This window comes from Falco punctatus (assembly GCF_963210335.1).
Source record: "Falco punctatus genome assembly, chromosome: 13".
In the NCBI taxonomy this organism is placed as follows: Eukaryota; Metazoa; Chordata; class Aves; order Falconiformes; family Falconidae; genus Falco; species Falco punctatus.
In genome coordinates this window covers 1926591-1951330 of record NC_137593.1, presented here as the reverse complement: position 1 = coordinate 1951330, position 24740 = coordinate 1926591, and the positions used below count along the sequence as shown (strand labels likewise).

Here is a 24740-nt window from a genome sequence, read left to right as displayed (position 1 = left end):
AGCCGGCAAGGAGGTGTGTGGTTGTTCTTCCCTGGGGAACAAGGAGGTCCCCAGCCAGCGGGGCACCCTTACCCCACCACGTCTGCCACTGGCGTGCTGGAACACGGGTTTGGTTGCTGGAACATGGGTTTGCTTGCTGGAACACGGGTTTGGTTGCTGGAACACAAGAAGATCTTGGTCAAAGCCCAGGTTTGTTGGGTCAGTGCTGTGAGCAGGAGCTGTGCTGGGCTCTGAGTGACATAGCACGTGCCGGAGTGAGCTGCTTTGCTGGCGGGGTCCCCTTGGCGGTGCTGGGGGGGTCTTCAGGGAGCAGGTGGAGCAGCCTGAATGGCTGCAGCCCTGTCAGTGTCCCATTACTTGGAGGACTTGTAAAAGCCTCTGGGGTGAGCAACAGTTTCAATAGGCCAACACCTGGCGGTGCGGTTACAGCCGGTGGCCCAGGAGCCAGCAGCACACGCAGCTGGGGCTGCCGAGCCGGCCCAGCCAGTGGGCACAGCCGGGACCCCGCAGGAGTGGACTGTTCTGGCCACGGCTGGACTGTGCATGAGTGAAGGTTCCGCTCTTTTGCCTCATCCCCTGCCACGTGGCGAATTCCTCCATCTCTCTGGTTTACAGGGAGAAAGCCGCTCCCCCAAACTTACCGTACTGTTGGTTGCAGGAGGGGCAAAAGCAGTGGCACAGTGAAAACACCAGCTTGCCCGCAGCAGTATGGGCTGCAGGGGCACAGGTCGTGCTGGGAGGCAATGTGAGAACTGAGGAACTCGGGGACATGCCAGGAATGGATGGGCATCAGGAACCTGGCTCTGCTGTGTCACGCTCCAGCATCATAACCATCAGCAATACCATGAAGCATCAGCCTAAGCCTATTTTAAGAGAGGTACTGCATTATTTTTACATCTAGACTTCATATACCTCTCCTAAGGACACTTCAAAGTCTTATGTGTTCATTAGATCACAAAAATTAATCATTTCAGAGGGCTGTTTGACCTTTAAGCATCTCTATTGACCTCCAGGAGTCACTTGAGGCTGACTTGAGGCTACATTGACATAGTAGCTGAGCAGTGTTTTTCTTCAATGCTTGTTATTTTTAAATTCTTCTATATCTTCCATGCGCATGAGTCACTAATGGAACCCTTCATCAGCTGAAACTTATCTCTGAAGGGTGCGGTGGCTTTGGTGACCCACCCATGCTAACCAGAAGTGCATGAGGCAGCTCTGGACCCCAGCAGCCGCTGGAAACCAGCCGGACGCATTTGAGAAGCGAGCTGGGGTTTTGAGTGCCCTGCACGGGTTTGTTTCTGACTGAGCTCATTGTCATCCCTACAGGCCTTATTCCGCACAGCAGTATGTGACACCGTGTTTAAACATTTACTCTTCAGAGTGGAAATGCTTTTATGGTAAAAAACAGACTCAGTGTTGGCCTGCTGCCATGCTGTTTCTAACCGAAACCCCACATGCCACCCATTTCCCTCTGCCCCATCCCTTCAGATTTGATTTACCCTGCTTTTTCTCTCACCAGCCTTGTTGGAAGTACCAGGATGCCGAAGAAACCAGTGATGCAGCATGCAGATGAAGTGCAGAAGGTATTTTGGTCCTTCCTTTCCACCTTTCCGGGCTGTTCCGTTATAGCTGTCTCCAGGGCACAGTGTGCTGCTGCTGCCATCACAGCAGGCAGGTGGCTTGGTCTGTGCCATCAAACCCAGATGGCCACAGGCAGTCATGCTGTTAAAATGTTTTGACTGATTTTTCAACAAAATGATGCAAATATTTCAATTCAAACTGTTGTGACCATCCTTTGCTTTCAGCTTTGTTACAGATGTTGGAAGGATGTATGTGGACCAAAAGCTTTGGATGGTTCGGGAAGAAAAAAAATAGTGAACAATCTAAGAACATTCTTGATGGAGAGTGGACCAACGAGTACTCCCCTCAAAAAAACACAGGTGAGTGGTAGTGGGTGCAGCAGAGCGTGCCTTGCGCGCTGCTGTTAATGACAGCAATAAGGGTCCCTTTTCCAGGAAATCCTTCCCCCATTGCTGCCTCTGCCAGGAAATGCTTGTGAAATCCATCACATCACACCAGCCCCACCTGTGAGCCGCCCAGCCTGCAGCTATCCTGCCTGTGCTCCTTGGTGCCTCCCGCAGAGCACAAGGTTGTTGCTTGCAGCTCTCTGGGCAGCAGCGCTCGGAGCACTGGCAATTACAGCCCACTTAGGAAAAAACACTTCTGTAAAGGAAACAGCTTTCCATTCCGATCTCCTGCCTGGCCACAGCCCAGCAGGGCATTTTGAAAAAAAAAAAAAAAAAAAAAAAAAAAAAAAAAAAAGTTAAAATTAGTAAAGCTGGCCTGAAAAATAATGTCTTTATATTCCGGTGGAAGGAAAAAAAAAATGGCAAAAATTACCATTTTTGTCCCGGGACAGAATCCCTCTTCACAGGTTTGCTGGAGGGGACAAGGGACTCCCGCGCACACCCTGCAGCCATACTCCGGCTGGCCCCGGTTCCCTAAAGCAGCCCCCCGGCCCAGCTGGGCCCCCCGGGGTGCTGTGCACCCACCGGCTCCGAAGGCTGCTGCCAGCGGCTCCCGCTGCCGTTCTGGGTTTTATTCTGTAGGTGGAAGTATTGCGAAGCGGACCCGATGTCCCCGGCGCGCACACAGCACGCACACCCACCCGAGAGGCTCTGCCGGCGCTTTGTGCTGCCGAGAGCACCCAAGGGACCAGAAGCAAAGGGGGGGCTGGCAGGCGATGCGGGCAGAGCAGCCCCACCCGTCGGGGTCAGATGCCCTGATGAGCACCCGACTTGACTCTGCTGGGAGCAGCGGAGCTACTGATGGGTGGGCAGCTTTGAGGGAGGGCATCAACCACCCAGCGTGAGATACCAACCAGGTTAAAATCTGTGAAATCATCTGCATGCAGGTGTGCAGCAGCAGCGCGGACCAGCCTGGACTGCCCCTGGAAGGGCGATTGCAGCCACAGCCCTGGAGTCACTAAGTTAAAATCGGGTTTATGTGCCGCAGCCTGAACTTGTTCAGGCTGCTGTGCGTGAGAAAACCTCCACATGAAGCCAACAAACATCGACTCAGTTGCGCTGGTGGACATCTCAGGTAAATATATAACTATCAGTGGTTTGAAGCAGGAGGTGCTGGATTTAGGTTGCTTTGAGCCATGCTGGTTTAAAAGCTGTCCCAGGTTTGCAGGAGAGGAGAGACAGAAAAGTGCTCCGAGGTGTCCCAGTATCTCAGGGCCTGGCTCAGCTGTGGTTTGCCTGAGCGTTAAAAGGTTTGTTGTCTCCAAAGGGGTGGCACACACATCTTGCTGCCCCACAAGTTCCCCTAATGAGCACTCAGTTCAGCTAATTGAAAATTCAGATCCCACCTTAAGCCCAGTCTGGCACTTGTCCCCTGCTCCCCGCGGCCGTGCGGGTGTCCCTCTGCAGGAGGGTGTGCTACTGAGGATAGAAGAGTTTCAGAAACACTAGCAGAGAGCTAATCTGTTTCCAAAAAATATAAATATGCTGACAGCATCGCCTTTGAGTAATAGGGGAAGCAAGGGGTGGGCACCGTGTCCTCCCTGTGACATTTGTCCCTACTCAGCCAGCATGGAGCTGGCTGGATGTGGCCGCAAGCCATGCTCCCCCCTGAATGCTAGATGAGAACAGAGTCTAATTTACGTTTGCCCTTATGCAACAGCAACCTGTCTGTATTCCAAAAGTGTCTGGATTTCATTTGGTGCGTGTCGCAGAGTGCCGTTCCTCTTGGAAGCACGCACAGGCAGCGGATGAACTCATGGGAACTGCAGTCACGCTGCTGTGGGAGCAGGCACCCCCCGAGGGAAGGGATTTCAGACTGGCTGCACCAAACGCCTCTGGTAAGAAGAGAGCCAGGGCTAAGTGCCTGCTCCTGCTCCTCCAGGCACCTCAGGGCTGCTCAGAGCCTCCTGGAGCCCCTCACCCATGGACAGGGCTGCACAAGGGGGGCTGTGCGTGCCTGTGCTCCACACACTCCCTCTGTTTGTTTGACAATAATCAACTTGCCATCAAGTTTCAATTTTAAATCACACCGCAAACATCGCTGCTTCATTCAGGCATCCTCCAAAAAAATCACATTGCAAACGCAGGCACATGCGCAGCCATCCCCGAGGCTGACGGAGCCCCTGCAGTCCGCATCAATTACTGTACAAACAGAGCGAGCGGTACAATGAGAGGCTATGTGTGAGATCTGATTAATGTATTAGTATCAAATTTCAGAGGAAAACATGGATTATTTAAGCCAAGACATGTCCCATTGCTGTGCTCAGCTTGCCCATAACTGGGGGCTCCAGCCTGCCTGCAGCTCAAGTGTACTGTGCATACAACTCCATGCCAAAATTTTGCCCACCGCACACCCAGGTGACTCTGGGGGTCCAGGGATTTGGGGGGACAAGGGCATAAGCTGATAGCAATGGAGTGTGGCAGAGCACAAGGAGCAAGTCCTTTTGCCTTGATGTTAGAAAAAGAACTGTTATGTTTGCTCTTCGCTTGGGTACCTGTGAAAGCAAAATCCATCTGCCGGAGTGCAGATAGCTGGTGAGCAAGGCAAACGGTCTGAACGTGTCAGCTAATTGGAAGGCAAAATTCATACTCATTTTAACTGTGGGCAACCTGTGAAGACTCTGCCTGCCCTATAGACTGCCCCTGGCTGTAAGCCCACCTCTTCTTATAATTTGGTAGGAAAAAAAACATACAACTGCGATTTGAACCTTTTTCCCCAAGGTCAAAACTGTTCACTTAGCCAGCTAACTGTTCTGGCTTGGAGGGAGCCACATAACCCGAGGGTACGGAGACAGCAGTGTGGCGGGATGCCGACCTGCGCATCCTTCCTCAAATGGCAGCACAAGATGGCTCTGAAGTGCTGTAAGCAAGCATCGATCAAAGAAATTATGTTTACCCACCGGCTATTGCACTGTCGCTGTGTAAATATCATCAGGGATTGACCAAGGAAGAATTATTAGACTGATAACCACTGTTCCCATCTGAGAGCAGTGATATCCAGGTGAAAAACAGTTGTGAAGAATAATGAAGTGCTCCTGTCTCTTGTGCGGGTTTGTGGTTTTACAAATCCCGTTACTAAAGGGCTTCTCTGCCGCAGCAAGCGCCGTGCGAGTGGACCAGCGGCTGCACCATTTGCCCAAGCTGAAGGTAGCGGAGGTCCCGGGCAGCCAAATGGCATGTGTGCTCCTGTGCTGGTGAGGAATCAAGAGAGGAAATAATAGCAAAATGATCTTAATCCAAGTGGACCTAGTTAAGGGCTAACAAAAATTCAAATACATCCCTTCAGTGAAGTGACATAGGTTTCGAAAATACCTATGTGACTTGGGATCCTCAGGTTTGTGTTCATTTAACCAGGAGTTAGGTACCCAAATCCCTTTCACAGTCACTTCTTGTGTTCCACTTTAAAGTGATTTAAAGGCTGAGAAGCTGCAGTTTCTTTCGAAGCCTGTAGGTTTTTGTATGCCACAATACCTCGGGGAAAAAAGAAAACCTTTAAGCATCCTACAGCAACTGGTGATGTTTCAAAATTTGCCCACGCACTGAGAAGACACCTGGCCCGACAGCACGTGTAAGGCTGACAGGTAACTAAAGGACAACAGACCAGAGGGGAGAGGACTAGAGCTACCACAGGTGTCCCTTTCCAGAGAATAAGATACGTGCGGTTCAGGCAAAAAGCATCCTCCTGCCCCGCTCTGCTTCCCGGGGGGGCTGAGCCCTGCACGAGCCCTGCCCCAAGCCAGCACTCTCGGTATTTCATATTTTCATCCACAATGATTTTATAAAGCAGTCGGACACTAAAGAATTCTAGCACGGTAGTTTGCCATCAAGGAAACCGCAAGCAACAAACAAAGATGTTATCTCTAACATATGGTTCTTATTTGAGGAAATATGTCTGGTTACATTAATTGACACAATATGGCTCGAGGCTGTTTTGTGTTTTATAACTACTCGTGGGTTCCCTTAGCAACAGCAAAGCCCACAACATGGATCCAGAGCCAAAAACACAAGAGCAGGACCCACCACCCTTCCCCTCCGCCCCGTCTGTGTCCTCAGCAGCCAAGCACCGGTGCTGCCCGCAGACGCCAGCAGGCACTGACCTCGCAGCTGCATTCTGCAGCTCTTCTTGAGCCGGCGGGGCCTGTCGGGAAACGTGGTGCCCATCCACCCTTTTCAACACCCCCCCAATACCTGAGAGCAGTTAAGCAGCTGTGCTCGGGGATTCCTGGGATAACCATCCCGGGTGCCCAGCAGCCGCCTCGGCTTCAGCCCCTGCCTACAGGATGCTGCGCAGCCCTCAGGCACGCTCAGGTACAGGCAGTATGAGCGGGCAAGGTCCCGTCTTCAAGAGACTTTAGGAAGCTGCTGGGTTTTTGAAAGATTGGCAAAAAAAGGGTTGGGTACCCAAAGGCAGCCAGGCAACTGGAGGGAGGAGCTGCTCCCAGCCGGGCACCAGCTCCTCAAGCCCTTCCTGAATGCCAGCGCCGGGCACTTCCAGCCACCTCAGCACATGGTGCTCCGCAGCTGTAGGTGCTTCGTGAGCTTTGCAAACCTGCTGAGCACCCGTAGCACTGCAGGTGTTTCAGGGAGAGGTGGGTGCTAAAATACCTTTCAGGATCTGGGCTGAAAGCAATGAATTCTTTTTCATTTAAGTCCCATCAGCTGGTAAGGGTGGGACCTCAGCTCCTGCGTGGACATCCACCTCCATGAGTGGCTTTACAAGCACCGCAGCCACCTTTCAGCAGTGCGGCGTCCCCCAGTAGCCCACTTTCCCAGGCCAACATGTCTTCAGACCACGGCATCGGCACCCAGCACTACACGGGCACGGTTACTCACAGGATGCATCTTGAGCTGTAGCTTTAAAATGAGCACAGTTACACCCCAGAGCAGGGGTTGGAGGAGTAACTACAATTAGTCATGTTTGGAGACATGGCTGTAGCACTTCAGTATTGGAACAGAAAGTGGGAGCTGTGACAGACCCTTGGGCTTGGCTGGCTGCACTCGGAGCTTCTTAATCCACATTTACATACCGAAACAGAGTGCCCTGATTTTCAGCAGAGCCAAGCAGCCATAGCTTCCACTGTCCGTAATGAATATATTTCCAAAAACCGGTTACTTCCATGTGGGTACCTAAACAAGGGTCTGGGACCCTGCCTTTGGGCATGCGACTCAACGAGTTCTGTTTTGCGTGTTGCAAACGAAGGGAGGGTTACTAGTAACTACTCTGGCGTTAAGGGATGCCCTTCTCCATAAGGAGGTTGGCCCGAAAGAGTACAGGGTGACACAGCGATGGGGTGGGTGTAGGTAAAATTCTGAGCATAGAAAAGTATGACACAGCTGTTAATATGATGCAAGCAAAGTAAGCGATATGAGCGACTCCATGGCAACTAAGTGAAAGCAAAGGTAAACGGTGAGAAAGCAGCCTCTGGGCTTTCTCACCCAGGGATCCAGGCTCAGCAAGTACCAAGACACTCACGGGGGGAGGGGGGGGAAGCAAGGCAGCGTGAGAGCTGTCGCATCTCACTCACCGTGGAGAGAAGGCAGGTTCCCAGGGCTCCCAGCCTTTCCAGTAGAAATTTCTATTTCCTCACCTTCCAACCCAAGCTGTATGAAATGAAATGGTGCGAAGTGAGAAAATTTGGAGAGTCTTCTAAGGAAAGGTGATCCCCCCAGAAGCGTTCTCCTTTCTCAAGCCCCCAAGGGAACTACTTGGAAAATACACTGTTTTCCTCAAGCAGAAGCTTTCAGGTTACTTCTTACCTCATCCTCACCTACATTCCTGGGGAAGTAACGTGGACTTTCAGCCTTTGTATTGAACGTCTTCACCTTGTGAGGTTAAACTAGGCTGCAGGCTCTGAGCACCTCCTGGGCTCAAAGATGTAGGAGTTTGTCAAGGATAATGCAGAGCGGGGGGAAAGCACCAGCACTACGCCAGCCAGAAATGCACGTGATCTGCATGGTGGCAAGGGGTGTCACAACAGCTTCATGACTTCTGCATCACATTTCCTCATACATTCCTCACCACGTTGCACCAGGAGGCTGGTAAATGATGCCAAGATATCCGATTGCCCTTTAGGCTCTCCTTCCAGATGCAGAGACTTGTTAGATACAAAGATAAAGTCAGGTGGAAAGAGGAGAACAAACTCCTTCATTTTAACTGGGGGATGCAGTTTTCCGAGCACCATCTTATTAAACTAACACTTGTCCAGCCCTGGGACTGAAACAACTCGTAGCCAGGTGATGAGCCATACAGCCTCCCTTGGCGCGGTGGGCTGGAGGCTGCCCAGCCACGGCCGGGTGGGTGAGCAAGCACCAGGGGTCCTTCCAATGCCGAGCCGCTCGGCTGGGAGCCCCCTGTTGTCCCAGGGCTCAGCCCCCCAAGGGCCTGGAGACAAACAGCACAAGAGCACAGGCAACGGGAGACCCAGCGGGTAACTCAGCCTCAGGTTTACCAAGACAATAAACCCCCCCGTATGTGGCATAGAAGAGCATTCAGGCCACTGAACCAGGACACGTGTGTACGTCTGAGAACGTACCTTCTACTGCAGGAGAACTGGGTGAAAATTAAAGTTATTTAATGCCATACCAAATCCTAGGAAGCCCGATTTGCAAAGCGACCTGACGTCAGGCTCCTTTCTTACGTGAGCTAGCAGGCAATCAGCACCCCAGTGCTGGCACACAGATGGGCTGAAGGCGGAGTTCGGGAGGCTCAGGGGAGCTCAGGTAGCGCCTGTACAAGGAGGAAGGCGCGACGCCGGTGGTAGCAGAGGACCAGCATCTTCCCTGCATCCCAGCTGCCTACAGGGAAAGGGGGAGGGTGTGGAAAAGAAGGTGTGATCGTTGCTGTCTGCATTGGTTTACTCCTCGCTTAATTATGCTTTTGCAAGGCCAGAGGTGAGCTGTCACCCCTAGATGAGTTCCTTTAAAGCAAGTCCCCAGAGCAGGCTTTTGCTCTCCCCTGTTACTCACTGTGCTGGCTTTCCAGTCGCTTCTGTAGACTTCATGCTTATTACATAAAACGTGGACTGTGCTGCGATCATGGTGCGAGGATGTTCTGCAGAGCTTCTGCATCACCCTGCCCATCCCTGGATCCCCACGTCTCCATCACTGCAGCTGCTGTGCCTGCTGGGAGCCAGGCAATACACCTACGGCTCTCCTGCCCGCACGCAGCCCATCGGGCAAGGGACGCTTTCCCTGTAAGATCGGTGCACGGCACGTTTGTAACGCCCCTGCCCAAAGGCAGCCAGAGGAAAGTCTTTCCATGAATTTCCATGAATACTAGCTCACAGAAAAGCCTGGTCTTCAGAAGCAACTCTTTATCCTTTTGTTTTATAGCACAGGAATTAAAAATAAAGACGCTCCCCATATACAGTTTTAGCAGATGAATTACTGCCTCCTTCTAGCTCCAGTAACTGCTTCCACCACCCTTGAAGGAGGTGCTGTTATTATTTTAAGAAGGAATCTACAGAAACAAAACCCATAAAAAGACATCAGCAAATATAACGAAGTTAGCAATCGCTGATCTATGAAAGCGCTGAGGCAATGTTGCTACTTGCTTACACCCACAGCACCCGTGAATCGCTCCGCACAGCTGACCTCTTCCTGGACCATTCCCAGCTGCTGCCGCTCATCCTTTTTTGGGTACTTCTCCCAAAACACACATGTGGTTCTTTGTTCAGAATTTTACAATGACCACTCAGTCCTGGTAACCTAACACAAATACTGCAGCTAGCGCGGTGCTTCCCATGCACAGGGAACATGGATACATGGGTGCTGGAAGGGGCTTCCCTCAAAGCCAGCGGCTGCTGGCAGCTGGTGCTCGGCGAGCAGGGGCAGGGGCAGGGGCAGCCCCGTCCACCGCCCCGCGGCAGCACCCTGCCGCCCAGCCCCAGCACCACCTGCGCTTTGTGCAGAATAGCAGGAATTTCCAAAATACAGCGGGGGATGACATTTCGCCTACATTTTCATTTTCTGCTGCTAAACTGCTTTTCACATGACCTGGATGTGGAAAAAATGTGATCTCATAAGTCAAGAGAGGGCAACCCACGTGTTATTAATGCTTTCAGCTGCTCTCTCCCAGGGACCTGTACACTGACAAGGCCGTTTGGGCAGGACAGAGAGCACGACCCACAGACCAACCCCATCAGCTCTCGTGGTGGGTCTCAAGGGTTCTCTCCGAGCGCCTCCGTGACCACCAGATTTCACCAAGGACTCTACCCAGGGGTCAGAGCAGCTACTTGCCAGCTCGGCGTTATTCATTGTAGTAAAGTGGTGGTAGGTCAAAATAAATCACTTGCTGTGTCACATCAATTGGGAGATGGAAAATGTCATTTAGGTCATACGGTTCATCAGCTCCTGCCAGTATGTTTTCCATGGCTTTTTTTCCTGTCCCTTTGGAATGACTCAAGCACAGGAGCCCCACCACTCCTCCCAGAGATCTCCCACGGCTCACACAGCTCCGTGTGAGGACATTCTCCTCTGCACAGCACCAAAACTTTCCTTGGCCAAATGTCATCCCATAACTCCCGTTGTGGACCACCCTGAATTATTCCACCCTTTTGCTGATGTTTCTCACCTTCAGTTTTCATTCTGTGCTGGCCACCACAGCGTCTGAGTTCTGCCTCTGACCTGCAGAGACATCCCACCATAGATGGACGAAGGCAGCGTGTTGCCTGCTGCTCGGAGAGGCGGCCACAAAGACACCTTGGGCAAACAAACCATCTGCAGTCTGTGCCTCATGTAGACAAATCCAGACAGCCTCTGAAATAATGAAACAACCTCTAAATAATTGAGACAACCTCTAAATTAACAAACTAAAGCAACAGTATGGCTGTTGTAGAGGAGTTCAAACACTTGATGATACCCACCTAAATTTAGCAAGAAGAGAATCAGCAGCCTGAACTGCTGTAATTGATGAGGAAACTGAGGGAATGGTCTTCATCACGCTTAGGAGGCTGGTGGCACTCGTGGCACATATTTCCTGGTTGTATGTAAATTAAGTGAAGATGTCACCACACATAACTTTCTTCCAGCTGCCCAGCGTAGTCACGCTGCAGATGAGTGGGCTTCATTTGAAAGTCTGACCTTTGTAAAACAGAGGTGTGGGTCAGGATGCTGTGAAAAACAGCAGCACTCACATAGCAGCTGGCTGCACGGCCCTGAATGAGCAGTTTTACACAAAGAAACCGTCAGAAACTTGGCTTCAAATTATTTCTCCTCAGCATAACATCGCACTCTTCTCGCAGAAGGGGAGCACTGAGCCACATGCCCAGAGGAAGCCTGACCCAAGGCGCACTGTGGTTACGGGCTCCTGTGTGGTCCCAGTGAGCCCGGAGAAGTGCTGGGATCAGGACTGATGGTCTGTGCCTTGGAGAGACGATCAGGGTTTGTTCCTTAGTGCCTGCATGGAGGGGTGGGAGGCGTCACCCTGCGCCACAACCCTGGCAGCCCGGGCACGCCGCGGCCGCAGCTGCAAAAGCCCCATCACACCCTCTGAACACCTTCCTGCCACCTCCTAAAAATTAAGGAGAACAATTCTGCTGCAGCCTGCTTTAAAAAAAAGTTAACAATTATCTGTGAATTTTTGGCAAGAGACTCCACCGGTATTTTTCTGCAAAGCTGCGACTCCTTAACCGCAGTCAGGGAAGAAGCTGCAGGGCTGAGCAAGGACCGAAATGAAGAAGCCAGAAATGCCCCCCAGCCTCCCGTACCTTGGAAATGCAATTATTTCCCTTTATCCCTCATCAAGCAACCCGACAGAAGGGGGTGACTTGGATGTTAAAAACCTGCCCCGGAGCTGGCAGGGGGATGCCAGCCCCCCGCCCGGCCCCCTGCCACGCTGCATGGGGAGGGCTACCAGATGCTTGGGCCACAAGTCACATCCCCCTGCTGGTACCTTGAAATGGCAACCATCTCCCGTGCGCCTGTGCATCCCTCTAACTCCAGCCCTGTCCCAGCAGCGCCCACAGCAGCGCCTGGGCAGGCACTGGGCTCTGCCCTGCATCCTCCCCAGACCCTATAGAGACCAGTGGAAATGTGTCTATGTGGGAGCTGGCAGACCTGCGGGGAGGGTGGGTCCCAGGGGGCAGAAGGTGGTGGCCCACAGCAGGGCGATGGGGAGAGGAGGGAAGGAGACAGCGGGGAGGTGCCCTGTTTGCATTGACCCTCTACAACAGCACTGTGTGGAAGAAAAAGGAAAAAGAAATGATGCCAGCACAAGGCACAAGCTTCCCAGTTTCACTCCTGGGCCCCAGATAACCTGGAGTCCCGCACCTCGCGGGTCTCTGTCTGATGCCAGGTGCATGCACGACCTGCTTAGGGCAGCGTAACCGTCAGGGTGAGTTTGCTTGGCTGACACAGAGATGCCCACATACAAAATATTTTATCTGTAGCCATAGCCACAGCGAGCCACACGACTGCAACAGCTCCTGTGTCAGCAGCAGAGAGCTGGGGGAGCCTCCACCCCAGCTCGCCCACCAGCTGCTGGTGCCAGGGCTGGGGAATTCCCCTGGGATGAGGGAAATGCGGATCAAATGGGGCAACAGGAGTGCTTCCCAACTCCCAGAAAAGCCTGGCGCGGGATAGCCAAGCGACATACCAGTGTTGGCGAACGAGTGCTCTCTGCTTCATTTCTTCCTCACCGAGGGCATGGATGAGCGGTGACATCTGCCCAAAGCACATCCACTGCTGGCACCAGCCATGCTGCTGGGCGAAATGCACGGGACAAGTCACCTCTCGGTGTGAGCTGAGCAGGCACTGCCACCAGGATAGGGACTGATCAGTGATGCTTACATTTTCCAAAGCTTTTTTTTGGGGTCTCTTCAGCACAGGGCGGATGTGGTAATCAGCTCTTTGCTCCCAGCTTTCAAGTTTAATTTTTTTTTCCTTTTCCTTTTTTTCTCTTAAGAAAAAAAGAGAAAAAGAGAAAAAGAAAGAGAAAAAGAGGAAAAAAGAGAAAAGAGAAAAAAGAAAAAGAAGAAAAAAAGAAAAAAAAAGAAAAAAACCAAGCAGGCAGCTGTATTGCCACAGGCTAAACTCGCACAAAACCCCGACTGTGGTCCCACCAGGCAGGGTTCAGCCAGCCAGCCACAGATGTAGTGAGGATTTCCCTCCCAACTCAACCAAGGGAGAACACTGCGGGCTCCAAAAATACAGATCAACCCTCTGTCTCTCAGCCGCGGGAGGAAGGCAGACACTCGGGCGTCAGGACCTGGGCTGCCCCTGCCTGCTGTTTAAAGCTTGAATGACTGCCGGCCACCTCCTGCCACCATACTGCAGAAGGGCACAGCACATGACACAAGGCTCCCATCACCACGCACGCCTACCAAACCAAACCAAACCAAACCAAACCACATCTCACTATTATTTTGTTTTATTATTTTTTCTTACTGTGTATATCACATTAACAGAAGACAAAAAGGAAAGGAGATTCTAGACCCTTCTCTTCAGGCGTGTGTACGCCTGGAGCCTGCCCCTGCCCTTCACTGGCAGCAACACCAGGTGCCCAGGGATGTGGCGCTTGCACCGAACAGGGACATTGCCGTGATGCTGCGGCATACCCAGCTCTTGTAGTACCCAGCAATTACCCGGGAGGTGCCCCAGCCGAGGAGAAAACCTGCGGAAGCACCAGCAGGCAGAGCCAAGCTGGGTGTCCAGCACCCACCCAGCACCGGGCTGGCACCGCCAGGTCAGCAGTGTCCCTGCCGGCATCCCAGTCTGGGCAGGTCTGGCACCGACACCTGCCCTGTCAAATGCGTTTCCCACTCAATCAAGATGTGGTTGTATTTTGTGAAGAGCTAGCAGCTTGGACACAGTCGAGATATTGCTGCCGCTGCCCCTTGCTGGCTGTGCCTCCCCGAGGAGTGCCTGCCAGAGCGCAGCGCTTCTTGGCACATTCCTGAAGGGCATGTCCAGGGTTCTGCTTTCTGCAGCGGCAACCAAAAGTGGTGGGAGCGATTTCTTTGATTCTGTTTCCCAGGCTTTTCCGGCAATAGTCTACCCCAACAGCTCCACCTTTTCTTACCTTTTCCATAAAGAACTTTTTATCATTCCCATGATTTACCGTGCACAAACAACGCCAGGACTGCTGGAAGGAGGAGAAGGGGCACCGTGTTCCCGTGGCAGCTTTCTCTTGTCCCCCCCAGGCGCAGCTCTCGGAGAGCAGGTACCTGGGTCAGCTTGTGAAAGAGAAGGACAAATTTATCCACTTAGGTGTGCAAAAAAGCAGAACCGAGACGCTGCAGTTTCAGCTCACGCTGCTTGGCTGTACCCACCACAAATGCGGCAGGTATGGGACAGACACAAAATTAGGCTCTGAGAAGTAATATTTTGCACATGAAATCAATTGCTGAAGTTAAAAATAAAGATCATTTGAAAATAACTAATTAACACCAATTGCATCAACTTTGGAAATGACTGCTAAGCAAGCTGCCTGAAGTCACCAAAGTGCCAGCAACAAGGTCAAATACTACAGTGAACCACCGAACTGAAGAATGCAGCTATCTCCAGATTATGCTTCTGCTCTGTTATAGCAAAACCCCAGTTATTCGGGTGCTTGCATTTACACAGAGGCGGCGAAGGGCCTGGTAAATGATGTATTTTCCCCCTCCTGAGACTTGCGGAGGATTCATTTCAACAGCCATCTGCTAACGACTACTCAGGGATGCTCAGCTGAAGCCCATAGAGAAATACCTTGGAGGCAGCAAGCTGCTGACCTGTGGAGCGTGACGGGCTCGGCCACGCGCTGTGTGCTTCCCCGAGCGCACACCGGCTCCTGCAGAGGGCTGATGCCGGCAGAGTGCATCCCTCAGGGATCGGGGTGCTCCCACCCATGGCTCGGGAAGGTAGCCTGCAGCAAAGCAGCTTCCGCCGCGATCTTGCTGAGCGAGGTCACCCTGAGCTCTTGGCTACTTTTCCTCTTCAGGCTCTTAAAATCCTTGGGCTGTGCTGACAGAACGCTGTGGCATCGTAACACAGACGGCGTTCTGTGTCGGGGCCCCTCACCCCGGGAGCTGGAATTGCGCACGCCCCAGCAATGTGCGGTGGCTCACGGAGCCCCACCTGTGCCCGCGTCAGGCCGTCCGGCGGCACTTCAACAGCATTGCAGACCAGCCCTGTCCCAGCTGGTCACTAACCTCAAAGTTCCCTTCGGAACCCGCACCTCCTTGGGGCACACCTCACGTCCCCCGGGCTTTTCACCACGTCTAAACTGAAGTTGGCCAGGGGTGTTAGCGTGGCATCCTGGCTGAACGACAGCCCAAGCCATAACCAGGACAAAGCCCAGCACTAACGCCCCATTTCTCTCTGGGTTTGGTTTGGCTTTACAGCGGGTATGAAAAAGGGCTGGACCTCAGGTCATCTACATAGTTGTTTGCACCTAGAGCAAACGGCTTCCAACACCAACCATGAAGGGACCTCTTACAGACGTCTGCCTGCCGTGCCTGCTGACCCAACTGCTTAATCGTCTTCTTTTATACTTTGTCCAAAAGTTGTTTGCATCATTAAAGACCTTTTACACACTGCTGACTGCAGCTGTTTTTCCACAGGTGCACAGCAATCAACTTCTTATTTATACCGAATCGTTCTTTAACTCTTACATCAAATGGAGTCAGAAGCTTTGAAGCATTTCCAGCAGTAGCCGCAGCACCGGCACGAGGGCACGCGACTGCCACCCTCACCACGCCGTGCCGGGCTCTGCGGCTTGTGCCACAGCCAGGGCGCACAAGGCACCGCGTCTCTCCTGGGACAGCTGCAGGCAAAAAGCGAAACTTACCCAGACTGCCAAACTGAAATCCTGGATGTTTCCACTTTCGGTTCGAATTCCAGCTTCTTTTGGTTTGGCCATAATTGGATTTTACCATAATTAAGTCACTAACTGAATTCTAAACAATAAAACAGAAATTTAACATTCAGTAGTGGCAAAACAGGGGTTTTATCCACTCGAAAAAATATTAAATGCCTTTTTGGAAACAGGAGTCTCCCCCAAACAAACTTTTCCTATAAATTTGGGTTTGAGGAACCAGCAAAGCCAGGTTTGATGGGCTAGGGCAGCTCTGTGTCACCGCTTGTGTGGCCCTGGCATTTAGGAAACAATGGATTTTTAGAAGATAAAATCTGCTTGCAGAGCAAGCCAGCATCACTCCACACCCTATTAAGGGAACAAGCATGGGTAACAGGAGAGTAAGAAATAGATGGCACTCACAGGGTGATTTGGAACCGCTCCTTTATTCTCTAGTACCTTAGGTTATGACTCACACAAAGATAACGGCTCACACTGATTTTTGAAGAGGTGGTGCGGCACACAGTGACATATTCGGGTGCAATTAGACAAGCTCCACAACCGAAAACGCTTCTGCGTTAGCACATTCATTTTGTTCCTAATTTTGTTTAGTGTACAACAGCAAATAGAGGACAAATAGAAAAAAGAAAGCAGCAGAGTATCTGTTTACCCATGACCTGCGGACACGGGGATACGCTGGCATTTCACAAGCAGACGGACGGTTGCACAGGGGTGACAAGGAACCGCTTTTGTGTCGCTCCACGTGCCGTACCCGCCCTGCCCTGCCTGCTGAGCAGCGCTGCGTTCCAGAATGCCACTCGCTACCTGCAGCGCCGCAGTAACACCCCTAACGCAGGCACTACGCATCACATACAAGCCCACAGTACAGAGGCAAAGAACGAAAGCGACGTGCACAGCGCAATCCGCGCCCTGGTACCGCCCAAGCCTGGTAAGGCCACAGCTCTGCCAGCCTGCCCGTCCTGCTCCGCTTCCAGCTGCAGCCTTTGCACGCCGCGAGCACCCACAGCGGCAGCCTCAGCCCTGCGCGGGGCCGGCACGGGAAGGTCCCACCACGGCCAGATGTGGTGGGACACTCCAGGCTCTTCTCTGCTTCTCATGGACACCTGAGGCTTTGCTCCAGCTCAGCCCTGACTCCCTGACTTAGCTCCCCCCCCCCCCCGCCCTCAGTTCTGCTTTGATCCTCCAAACCCTTGCTGTGCCAAGTGCCAAGAGGCTCACGTCCCCATGGCGTGCTGCAAGGCAGCACAGGCTGGCCCGCCACGGAGCCCAGCACCCGTGAGCCGCTTCTTGGACACAGCAACTTACACCAAGAAGCTCTTTAAAGCGATCTTCAGAGAGATGGGAAACCACCTTGGTACCAGGCACGTCGCTGAAGGCTGCTTCAGTGGAGGACAAGAGCTGTGGAGCACAAAAAAACAGGCTTCCAGTCCCCCAGGAGGTGTGGGGACAGGGTATAATATGCATTGTAGACATTTTTTATCTCAATACTTTTTCAAAGCAGAATTTTTTAAAAGTTCTAAGTATCCTTTTATGGACTTTCCTTGTGAAGGGCTATCCATCAAAAGTGGAGTCAAGCAAGTCCTAAACAGGCCAATGCAATCAGCGTTACCCTGCTGATTTCAAGGTAACGCCAGCTTGTGCTACTGAAGCACTGGTGGGATTTTTCTTGGGTTTGCTGCCCAGTTACAGTGCGACGGGACCCACACCGGTAGAAGAGAAGGTACCACGCTGGTAGGCTGCTCAGTGATCCAGCCTTGGCTTGACTAGGATGCCTTTTTTGGGAAGAAACACAGTCACATCCTGGCACTGACCTTAATTCACCACTCATTCGAGGCTCCAGATGGAAAACTGCAAGGAGGGAACGTTTGTCGTGTGGTTGTTTCAGAGGCTAGAGGGTATCTCTGGAGAGACAAGCAAAAGTAATCTGCGGGAACTGGCCATGCTTCCTTGGAAGGTTTTTGTTTTTTTCATTATCTGGGAACAGCTCACAGTGCAATGCCAGATGCTCATATTTTCCATCACACAAATTATATTTCCGGTGTTAAAATCTCTTCAATGTTAATCTCTTGCAGTACCCTTTTTATTATCCTATCAAAATTGATTTTGTACTATGCTTTGAGGACGAAAAAAAACCTCAAGCCACATAAGTGCTAAGCATATTTGGTTATATTGTTTCACACCATTACGGTTGCATATGGAGTTTATTCTTTCTTCAGTAGAATACACTTAACCACCTATAACAATTAAAGATTAAATTGAACATCAGATTTTCATTATGTAAATAGGTCTCCATTTTAAATAACTAAAAATAAAGGCGTGTGGGATTTGTCTGAGACAGGAAATTTCCCCAATTTCATTATCCTGCTCCTTTCTTTTGTATTAAAACCGTACAGTGCTTCTGCAGCACGCTGCAGGCTTTAAAGGGAATTAGTTATAAAACACTGGGAGCCAAATCAAGAATTTAAAGCAAAGAATACCTCACAGAACAAATATATCTTTAAATTAAAAGAAAGACAGTCTATTTTTTGTTTTCCTGATTAATACATTTTAATTTTATATATATATATGGTATTGGGTCTGGCTCCAGTTTCTATTTTCACATACTAGGGGTTTTTTTCATCTTAAGTCTAATTTCTTCCTCTGTGGAAAAACTCCATATGCAAGCCACAGGCTGGGATCCCAGATCATACACACTAACTCAGCTGAATATCTATTTATCATTTTTAATAAATGAGGCACATCACTGCTTTATTTTGTAATATCCTATTAGGAATAGACGTTTGATACATATGGCGAGCACTTACATCTATGATACATATGGCAAGCAATAATTCAATCTCCTGCCAAAGAAGCGGCAAGCCAGCTGGTCTTTGACCCTTTCTGTACTATTATCCATGGAGAACAAAGAAATTTTGGGCAACTTTCAGTAGAAAAGTGATGACCCCATAAGAGGCACAGGCTGCTTTAAGTTTGATTGCTGCTCCAGCACGGGAGCCGGGTGGGGGAGTGTGCCTGGGCAAGCCAGGCTCTCCCGCCTGGGCTGCCCGTGGGCTGCCCACCGGCCATTTCTTGTCCAACAGCCATCGATTTGCATGTGTGACGTGCTCAAAATAACGTGCCTGGCTCTTGCTGTCTGTACCATGGGCTCCGACTCACACCGTCACTTGAGTTGGGTCTGTCCTTTCCAAGGCAGCCCATGGAGCCCACGTGCTGGTGCTTCCAGTGCTGCCCAAGGGCTCGGGCCCCGATCTGCCATGGGTCCCAACCTCCTGACAGTCCAAGCTACCTGCAGGTACACAATCCATCTTTCCTGTTTGTTTCTGCTCCTCTTTCAGGGCAAACCAACAAGTTCCTTCTGGGATGAAGCCAAGGCATGGCTCCAAGCACAGCTTGCACCAAGGACTGTCCCCAGAAGAGGTCCTGTCCTACTGTCCTGCAGGATGTCCCCTGCTCAGAGCTTTTCCACTCTAGGCTACATCAGCTGTGTCCACCTGGCTCTATCTCCTGGGATGCAAGTCTTGGGCAAGAAGACGATGACCCCTGTATTGCAGTTATCTAAGAAGTGCTCACTCGTTCTGCTACAGCAGCCAGGCGTCACCATGGATGCATGTGCTCGTGCAAGGCGTGCAAGCCAGCGGCTCCACCTTCAGCTTCTCCCACCCGCACCCTCAGCAGGGACGTGGGCAGAGCAAAGGTCCAGCCCCAGGCTGCGCAGCTCTCCCCGCCGAAGGCTGAAGGCCATCTGGCACAGCAGCTTAAACGGAGCACTGCGAAAGCACATGCAGAGGTCTGAGGCATCTCAGGACAACCCTGCTGGTGCTTCATATGTCAGAAATGCTGGGATGGCTCCTCCGGCCCTTCCCCACCGTGGCTGTGGGCAGTGCCCTGTGCCTCCCTGCCCACGCAGATGCACGCACTTCTCCCCTCAGTAACGATGCTTTTACACTCAAAAGACAGTTGGCCAAACACAGATGTTTGATGCCCCCACAAAGCCTTCTCTAAAGCATCAGACCACCGTTTGTGACTCTTAGTTCCACGCCCGGAGGAATCAGGCCTGGTATGGCGGGCAGGCTGGAGGGGGTGCCAGCACAGACCACAACGCCCAGCTCAGCATCGCGGGGCCCTGGCCGGGACTGGCCTCCCCACCGCCTCCTCCCCCCACCCACAAGTGTGACTGCAGCCCCTCGCAGCTCGCACCCCGGCACGGCTGCTTCCTCCGAACCATGCTCCGCTCACCTATTGCACGCAAACTCTCTCCAATTAATAGTAAGACACTGAATATGTGAAACTTCTCTGGAAGTGAAGACTACTGGATAAAAATAAATAGATAAATTTGTTAACAACACAGTATGGCAGCACACTGGATGCAAAGTGGCAGCCTGCTAAGCAGGATTAATACTTTATGCAAAGATTTGGACCGTCCAAGCTACTATTCTCCATCAGGCAACAATATCGGCTCTGTCAAGGATAAAACAGAAGCCTTTGCATCAAGCAAGAACAAGACAAGCCGTTGCCATGGGATGCTTTCCTGTAACCTCAAGAAACGAGAGGATGGCTTACTGCCTGCAGCCAGCGGGTCAGGATCCCACAGAGGCAGATTTTTTTCATGCTCAGAGATTTTTTTAGTATTCCCTTGTGCCACGAGTCCTAGAGACCAAGGTCCAGCATCCGAAAAAAGCATTCATAAATGACAGCGCTTCTGCCAGGCGTATTGCCTCCAGCACGCTCTGTTTCCTGAAAATGCAGCGACGTAAGTAGGCGTCCGCATTCTCCGGGGTACTTCCTGCTGATGCGTGTCATCCCATTACGAGAAATACTCTGTAAACTTTCCTTTAATATGTGAAATAAATTAATTTGTTTTTAAAAGCTGTTAAAAAAGTTTTCCCGACATATATTTTGTTTATTGCTTAGCAGCAGGAGTTCTGGGTTTCCGCGAGGGAAATATTTGTTCTTGACTTGGTTTGGATCCATGATTTATACACTCCCTTGTGTTAGAAACATTGTTTCTGTGACCGCTCTCATTATTGTACATGCTATTCCCCTCTTCACAACTTACGACCACGCAGTCATTCTTTACTACTGCTGCTGCTGCAGGACACAACCACCGGAGCAGCGGGCAAGCGCCCAGCCTGTAAATCTGCCCTGCACGGCCCCGGGCCCCGGGCGGGAGGGCTGCGCGGCGCGGGGCTGGCGATACCCATCACCGGACAGGTCGCTTTCCGCGCCTGCGCTCTGGCTTTACCTTAAGCACAGATGTTACTGCACAGGGTGATTCCAGCCAGCGGAACAGTCCACAGGTAAATATCCCACCTTTTCTTCCATGTAAGCACTCCAGTATTAAATGCCAGGTTACATCATCAGGGTTCACCATGACACCTGTTCCGCAGCTGCACAAGGGTGTGAAATTTTGCAATAGCATTTACCGGATTTACATTACCTAAAAATTCTCCTAAGGCTGTAAAATACAACCGAAGTTCATCTAAAAATTTTATGAAAGATCTATGTAATAGAGCTCTGATGCTCCTAATTTTAAGAGCTGTCTCAATGAAAATCTATTACTTTGGCACACAAAGACTGTGGGTGGACAGTGGAATAACAATTTTCAAGCTCAAAGGAGTCAGGATCATTCCTAACAAAAAATGACCATCGTCACCAACCAGAAAAGGGGACTCCGGCCATCCTCCAAACAGGATTCAAACATCCCTTCTTTCTGCCTTCATGGAATTGCTGAAAAATTCATTTCCCGAGGCTTGTGTTTCAGTGCAATTGCTTTCACATCTTTGACATTTCCAATTTTCAACATTCGTAAGAAAAATGCAAGTGTCCAAGCAAAGTCAGCAGGTCCCACAGTCAGTTCCCACCACTTTCCAAGTACCTTGGTTGTGCTTAAGACTCACTGTTGCTGTCAGCCAATTCATTATTCAGTCGGTATTAAGCATAATCCCGTTTTAGTAAACCGGACAAGGCTCCAGTGCGCCTATGGAGGATGCAGCCCACCAGCACGTGCTCGGGGAAGGTACCGCCGGGCTCTCCTGCAAGGGGAAGGGAAGCCGGGCTCCTTTGGGCTGAGGAGAGCCAAGAGGTGAATTGCTGGACTCCAGCACCCAAAGCCTATACTCTCCCCAGGACAGTATGTGTTTGAGTCTAACACCCCCCCCATCAGCTGGGGTTTAGAGAGTCAGTTCAGGTCCGTTCAACCCGCCAGGCGACTGCAGAGCACCTACACCATCCCCGTGCAGCAGGAGCTACCAGAGTAACCTTCAGAATACTGATTTCTGTTGTTGCTTTTGGAATTTGTGTATAGAGGACTTTTGAGCTTTTGAATAAACTCCACTACCGCTGAAATCAGGTAAGGCTTACTGATGGCTTCAGTGGGAACAGCAGCTGGCTAAGACAAAGTGTGTTTTCAAATCTAGTGCCAGAGACTGAATCTAGAACAGTAGATTCTTCCACCAGCGTTACTGAATAAAATGCATTCCCTGTCATGCCACTGGATTCAACATTGCTTTTCTAATTTTCTCCAACATTGAAGACACGGCTTACTACTGTCATTTTGTCACGTACAGGACTACCTCATGACCAATAAATCCTGAGAAGGCCAAGGTTCATGGTGCAATTGTAAACATATTTTTAAAAATAAATGTGTCCTGTGAAGAAGCAACTGCATGACTCCAAGTAAAGAGCAAGACCAGTCCCAAAACTTAAACAGGAGCAGGCCATTTCAGTCTTCCTATGCGTGCTCTGAGGGTCTCCAAAATGTTCCCCTCTAACTTACCTCCTATGGAGCTTCTGTCCAAGCCAGAGCTGAGGGTCTCAGAAGATGAACCGTGGTCTTTCAAGAGAGTGACTCTTGGGGCGCCAGTAGTCTGAGCTGCCCCCCCCCCAGGGGCTCCCACCAGCCTGGAGCTCAGCCACAGCTCTGCCCTGGCCCAAGACCTGGCCCAAGCTGGCTCAGCACGGCAGGTCCACCTCTGCCCAAGTGACTTGCCAGGCTGACCTGGACTGCTTCATTGCCTCTCTGTCTGCTGACCGCCGGGCTGTCGCCAGAAGCTGTTACCGTCACCAAACTGGCCCTGTTCAGGCTACCTGTCCAAAACACTTGAGAATCTGGTGACACAGTAAGTAAAATCTCAGACTGTGCTGCCCATCGCTGTTTCGCTTTGCCCACCCGGTGCTCCACGCCGACAAACCGCCACAGCAGCAGAGCTGCCGTGTTCGAAGAGCAGCTACTTCTGCAGTGTCTGCGTGCTAGCAAAGATAACTGAGACTTCTCTGGGCTTTTTATACTCTGAAACAAACGACGGTTCCACGTATCAAGGAGTAAATCAAGATATTGATCCTCCTGTGTAACAATTTTACAGAGAACTCCAGCGTGTCTACTTTGAAGCCTGAAATTATGCTTAACAAAGGCACTTTTCTAATGAAATTCAAGAGGCAACCATCTTTTGGACAAAATGTATTAAGTCTTCAACTCCTTGTTAATTAGCACAGCTTGAAGACTTGCACACAGAGTGTCCCTGCCAACAGCTAGTCTACTGAGCAGACAGATTGGCCACATTTTCATGCTGAGCGATATATACTCCACAACTAGCGAGTCTCACCGACCTAAGCATAACTATTTGCAAATGTAATACTGTTCAATTAAATAATGGCAAAAATCCGATTCTAGCCAAACAAATCACATTTTTACACCAGAAACGAGCAATTAAGCTACATGGGAGAACACATAAAATAGGAAGATTCCAATGAAGTGGTTAAGTAAAATAGTATTTGAAATTAGCAATTATTTTAATTACGCCTATTGAAGATGTGCTCCTCTTGGAGAGACAATGTTTTTTGGTTTTTACTTTTCTCATTTTGAAATGTAGATAGCAATTAGTTACGCCGATATGCAATGGACAAAGAAACATTACGGCATTACAAATGTATAAAAGTTTAACTTAAAATTAAGTTGTCAAAATGCATGAATTGCATCAGCTAAGATTTGACCCTCAGGGTCCACAAGTAAACGGTCATTTGAATGGTCATTTGATGCACTGGAATGGCTTCCCATGCGCTATGCATGCATACGTGGCTGTCAGAGCTGACTCAGTTGTCTTCTTATAGCTGCAGTAATCCTGCTCCTGGGCTCATTCAGCGAAGCTGCCCTTCCTCTCGGAGGATGCGGTGGGGTTAGAGCCGGCAAGGCCATGCTGCTGCTGCTGTTACGCTTACCGGAGGTGGGTGCCTTCGCAGCTCGTGAAATACCAAACTGTCCGGAGAGATTGATTTCCTTCCCAGTGCCCGGGCTTGTGCGGCTCTTCTGTCCGTAATCAGCGAGCAGGGCAGCAGGGGAGGTTAGGCTGCCCTGAGCCAGGGAACACGGCGATAACGGGAAGTTTCCACTGAGCTTTTTTAGTTCCAGTACTTGTTCCCTGGCTTGAGTCAAAGCTGCAGTCAGCTCATAGCGTTCCTCACACTCTCTGCGCACCGTTTCCTGGAGAAGAGTGTTCTGCAAACAGAAACAAACACTGGCTGTACAAAATGCCATTAGTCAAAACCTGCGCCTATTAGCTCTCAGGCTTAAGGCAGGGGCGGCTGGAGGGTGCTGATGCACACAAATCCTTCCGTGCTTCCCCATATTTTGGTTTCTCTGAAAGGAGAACTGAAGGACATACATCAGCATTTACACACCCTTCATTCCCTCAGGAGACAGTGGAAAATATGAGGTAAGTTATCAGAAGTTACTTCTGATCTCCTGCCCACCCTCCAGTGAGGGGGAAACTGGGAATGCTGCTCTTGGAAAGGAAAAAGAAACAAACAGAGGCTGAGTACTACTGTGCCAGTTCATTATGATAAGATGTTCAAGAAGTTATCCTCCTCTGTAATTTAAATAATTGTGCACTCTTTTTTTTTGTGACTGCATTCTTGATTATTAT

The 24740-nt window shown here is 50.8% G+C and overlaps 2 protein-coding genes across 20 annotated transcripts in view; one reads left to right on the top strand and one right to left on the bottom strand.

Moving 5' to 3' along the window:
• Positions 1-751: 751 nt before the first annotated feature.
• LOC308072838 (uncharacterized protein) lies at positions 752-12360 on the top strand. Of its 5 annotated transcripts, none has more exons than XR_013931823.1 (6): positions 752-877; positions 1327-1397; positions 1520-1583; positions 1806-1940; positions 2915-3102; positions 3740-12360. XR_013931823.1 is itself a non-coding variant. In XM_080410314.1 (5 exons), exons 1-5 carry the CDS (start codon positions 770-772, stop codon positions 2870-2872), a joined length of 630 nt encoding a protein of 209 aa, XP_080266440.1. In that variant the 5' UTR covers positions 752-769; the 3' UTR covers positions 2873-12360. The 5 variants fall into 5 exon arrangements, 3 of the variants coding, with proteins under 3 accessions (XP_080266440.1, XP_080266442.1, XP_080266441.1); XR_013931824.1 differs by having other exon boundaries at positions 3688-12360; XM_080410314.1 differs by having other exon boundaries at positions 1817-1940; positions 2610-12360.
• The window catches only part of LEKR1 (leucine, glutamate and lysine rich 1), an 80604-nt gene continuing 58573 nt past the window's right edge, over positions 2710-24740 (bottom strand). For 7 of the 15 annotated variants that reach the window (XM_080410188.1, XM_080410175.1, XM_080410178.1 and 4 more), the window contains one exon: positions 12454-24313. In XM_080410188.1, coding sequence (XP_080266314.1) covers positions 23900-24313 — 414 coding nt within the window. In that variant the 3' untranslated portion in view covers positions 12454-23899. Of the gene's footprint in view, positions 24314-24740 lie in introns of all 15 variants that reach the window. The other 8 variants (XM_080410187.1, XM_080410185.1, XM_080410186.1 and 5 more) reach the window with 8 other exon arrangements.